The 4,094-nt window shown below is 41.4% G+C and overlaps 1 protein-coding gene across 1 annotated transcript in view; it reads right to left on the reverse strand.

Annotated features, from left to right (window-relative positions):
• The window catches only part of LOC107712655 (E3 ubiquitin-protein ligase UBR4), a 51,250-nt gene that overhangs the window by 18,525 nt on the left and 28,631 nt on the right, over positions 1 to 4,094 (reverse strand). The window contains exons 54-58 of the mRNA XM_016517963.1: positions 3,733 to 3,837; positions 2,786 to 2,923; positions 2,538 to 2,706; positions 662 to 866; positions 457 to 570 (exon numbers count right to left, since the gene is read on the reverse strand). Of these exons, the coding sequence (XP_016373449.1) occupies positions 457 to 570; positions 662 to 866; positions 2,538 to 2,706; positions 2,786 to 2,923; positions 3,733 to 3,837 (731 nt within the window). The remainder of the gene's footprint in view (positions 1 to 456; positions 571 to 661; positions 867 to 2,537; positions 2,707 to 2,785; positions 2,924 to 3,732; positions 3,838 to 4,094) is intronic.

Below are 4,094 nucleotides of genomic sequence, written 5' to 3' on the forward strand. Positions count from 1 at the left end.
ACAGTATGGTGAGGGGCGTAACATTTCCGTCTCACGCTTGAGGTATTCGGCCAATCACAACGCACTGGATCGCTGGCCAATCAGAGCACACCTCGCTTTTCAGAACGATGAGCTTTGTAAAAATCGATGCGTTTCAGAAAGGCGGGGCAAAGAGAAACAATAATGTACAGTATGTGGAAAATAATGTGGTTTTTTAACCTTAAACCGCATAAACACATTTCATTACACCAAAATAATGTTCTTTTTAGCAACATCATAAGACCCCTTTAAATGCTGAACATTTTATCAAATGTAAATTACTGGCAGATTTCAAACGTTCTTATTACATTTCCAAACGTTTGACTGGTAGTTTGGTATGAAGTCTAATTCTCAGACTTTGTGGTTCAAAAATAACATGTAAACCTACAGAACAAAGCTTCTTGAGCACTGTATTAAAAACGTGAAGTTGAAAGTTACCTCAGAGGAGGATTTTGAGCCAGACTTTGTGCGGGACATGAAGACACTGAGTAGCCTCATTATGACCAGGTGCACCTCGTTTATTGAGCTGCGCTCATTCTTCTTTGAGACATCCTGGAAACCAAAAATGACACAATCCATATTCTGTTTCCATACAAGAAAAATGCAAGAAAAATGAAAAAGTTCTTTCTTAATGTAGTCTCACCTTCTTGTGCATGCAGAGCTCTGCGATGAGCTGGGCTAGAAGGTCATCTAGCGCTCCTTTGTCTTTCTCGTCCTCTCCGTCCAGATCTGTGGTCAGCATGAGGATGACCTGCATGTAGGGGATGGCATGAACTCCACCTACAGTGTGGAGCTGGGGCAGGTGCTGCAAGAGACGCTCCAAGAGCATCAAACGCACCATGTGCAACCTGGAAAGAGGAGCGACACAGGCAGTTAGACAGTCATTATATAGAAACTCAGAAAGTTACCTTTATTTATATTGTTCTTTTATATAGCAATACAGATTGTTTTAAAAAAAGCTTAACTGTACTAAACAATAAAAAGGATATTTCTGGGCCTTAATTATGATTTGTTGAGCCACGTTCAAAGCCGTAGTAAATTACTCTAGAAATATACACCCATGACCTCATTAAATCAGTATTACTGTGCCACTGTATCATTGTGCTGCAGCTATTCTGTTATCAGTATTACGGGGCCAAAAGTGTTTAAAAATGTCAGATTTTGTTGTGAATTTTGACTTAATTGCTGGGCAAAGTGCATGCTAACCATTTTTATAAGCCCTTTGAAGCTAAAAATTCTGCTGTAAAGCAGCTCTGCCAAGAAAATTGTGTCATTAGGGCCTTTCACACCGCTTTAGTTCCAGAACTAAATGTACAGTACTAAAGTACTGGGACGATTTTGCGCGAACTATTTCCCAGTACCATTTAAATGGTTGCATTCGCACCGAGAGTGTGTACTAAGAAGTAACGTAAGCCGGTCGACAGCGATATCATTTGTGCGCGGCATTCAACAACAGAAACAAAGAAGAATTCTCGAAAAAGGCAGTCCGGTACTAAAATCACACCCAGTTCCGGCGGTGCGAAAACGCCAAAAAGTGGGTAGTTCCACAATTAGTTCTGGTACTATGAAAAGGTTCCCGCGGTGCGAAAGGCCCTATTATTCCGCCATTCAATGTTGATTCAGTTCAGTTCAATAAGTGTGAAAAGTTCAATTATGAAAGAAGTTCAAGTTCAGCTCTACAGAAAACAATCGTGTCATCATTCAGCTCAAGTTAGTTCAGTGTTGATTCAATTCAGTTCCATAACAAGTGTTGACATTGCGAAATTCATTAATTATGAAACATTCGATTCAACTATAAAGCTGCTAAATTCAGTTCAAGGTTTGTTCTAATCTAATAGTATCAGTGCAGGGCTGGCAAAATTGCTAGCCCGACATCCCAGGGCTATTGTGTCTTTCAGTCGGGCTACCAAAATGCATCACCGCCCTGCCCGATGGGCTATCTTAAATACGGTGTTCTCGCGGGTTCTTAAAAAGTCTTAAATTTAGTTGTATCAAATTAAAGGCCATAAAAAATCTTAAATACCTTAAATGGAATAAGTCGTAATAATAATTCAAGAGGTCCTACATTTGGGGACGGAAAGACAAGAATGGATGATTATGGATTAATGTGACGATTGAACTGCAAAAGGCTATAATTTCATTGAGTAAATAACAGCGCTGCACGTCAAAACGTGGCATGGGTGTTTTTATTTGAATGTATCTCTGAAGGAAACCGGCTATCTTCAGAAAAGTTTTGATGGCATTTTCATTTAATCTTTTAATGCCTGATAATGTAGCGTTTGTGAGTGCAGCTGCTTCATGTACAGCCGTTACCAGAGAAACCGCTATTTCTGCCGCTCCAAAAGAGCCACCTAGTGGCAGAAAATTAATTTGCATTTTCAAGAAGCCCGGTCTGATCTTAAAAATAATTGTACTAAATATTAGGTGTCTTCTAAACAAGCCAAAGGCAACAAACGTATATAAAGTATATTTTATTCTAGTTTAAAGTAGGAGACGAGTACTCCGTCCTGGAGACAGACCTGTTGCTGGTGTGGATGTCGCCCTCTGTCTCTCCTTCACCCTCTGATCCGTCTCCTTCATGCTGGGCCGTGGTGGTGCTGATGGCTCCTGTGCTGGAGCTCACGCTGCCCGGCCCTGCAGGGTGTCCTTCAACAGTCGTGTCCCCATAAGCACTGCTGCGGCCAGACACTGAAACACATACATAGTCCTGAGTGGATGAAATAATTTGTTCAAAAACATCACACAAACAGTAAAAATCGAGTCTTACCATTGTGTTCTCCTGCAACCGAGTCGATAGCGCTGCCTCCGCTCTCAGAGCCTACACTGCCCCCGTGCTCGGCGGGAGAGGTGCGCAGCGTGGAGCCGTCTGTGGCCGCTGTGCTCCCCTCATCATCCGAGGCTGGGGCTGAAAGCATAACCAGAGCTGTTACAGGAAAAAAACAGCAGGCTTTGCTAAGGGGGGTTTCTAAAGGTGCACAGGAACATATACATAGAAAAACAACCATATGTTTGAAAATTACTGTAATTGAAAGAAACAATGACATGAAGGGATGATAAGAGGAATGCTGGGTGAGCATACAGTAAGCATGACAGAAAGTAGGGGTGGGCAATCTTCTCAAAATATCATATAAATTTCTTATAACAGACAATCACGATCCACGATCTAAATCGCAATCTACCCAATTTTGAGATGTACTATTGAGAATATGCAGACTGGAACAAGCCTATGGACATATCTATTTCCACAATTTAAAACACAATACTGCATTAAACAATTAGTTGTCAAGATGGTCAATAAAACCCGAGTTAAACTTAAAACACTGCAAAGTCTTCACTGTATGAATTAAATTAATCTAATATACTGATGCATTTCTTTCCCAACCGTTTACGTCCACTTATATTCTTTATGTAAATACTTGAGACGGACATTGACATATTTTTGTGTATATTTGACTGTTTAGGCTGGCACCTGATTGTTTTTCAAATATGTGACCACGAATTCAAGACACATGGTATAATTTGGCTGGTCAGCACAGCCATCTAGCAGGTGGTCACTGCTGTACTTTTAACATTATTACGAGGGCATAAAAGATCATGATCTCTACGATTCGCTTTAAAAGTAGATTGTGGGCATCTTTAAGATCACAATACAAAATCGTCAGATCGTCCACCCCTAACTGAAAGAGTGTTTTGTGGAGAGGTGGGTGCAGTTACCTGATGCAGTGGTGTCTGAAAGGGTTCCTGCATCCAGGGATGAGGAGCTTGGGGCCTGACCGGATAGACCCAGACTCTGTAGACCCAAAGCACTGCTGCTGCTGCCTGCAGACACATACAATAACATATATTTCAATTTAGATGATGAATGACCATATTAGGGCTGGGCAAAAAAATATAAATCAGCGGAAGCATTTGATAGCATTCGGCCTCCATAAGGCGCCATGATTTCTGCAATGAATGGAGGATGGCGCGGCGCACTCTTTTGTTTACTACACACATACTAAAGCGCGGATGACGCTTGCGGTGTTTTCAGCTTCTGCCGTCTCACTATATGATGATATGAACACGAATGTCATCTC

Source organism: Sinocyclocheilus rhinocerous, unplaced genomic scaffold, assembly GCF_001515625.1.
Source record: "Sinocyclocheilus rhinocerous isolate Xijiao unplaced genomic scaffold, SAMN03320098_v1.1 scaffold418, whole genome shotgun sequence".
In the NCBI taxonomy this organism is placed as follows: domain Eukaryota; kingdom Metazoa; phylum Chordata; class Actinopteri; order Cypriniformes; family Cyprinidae; genus Sinocyclocheilus; species Sinocyclocheilus rhinocerous.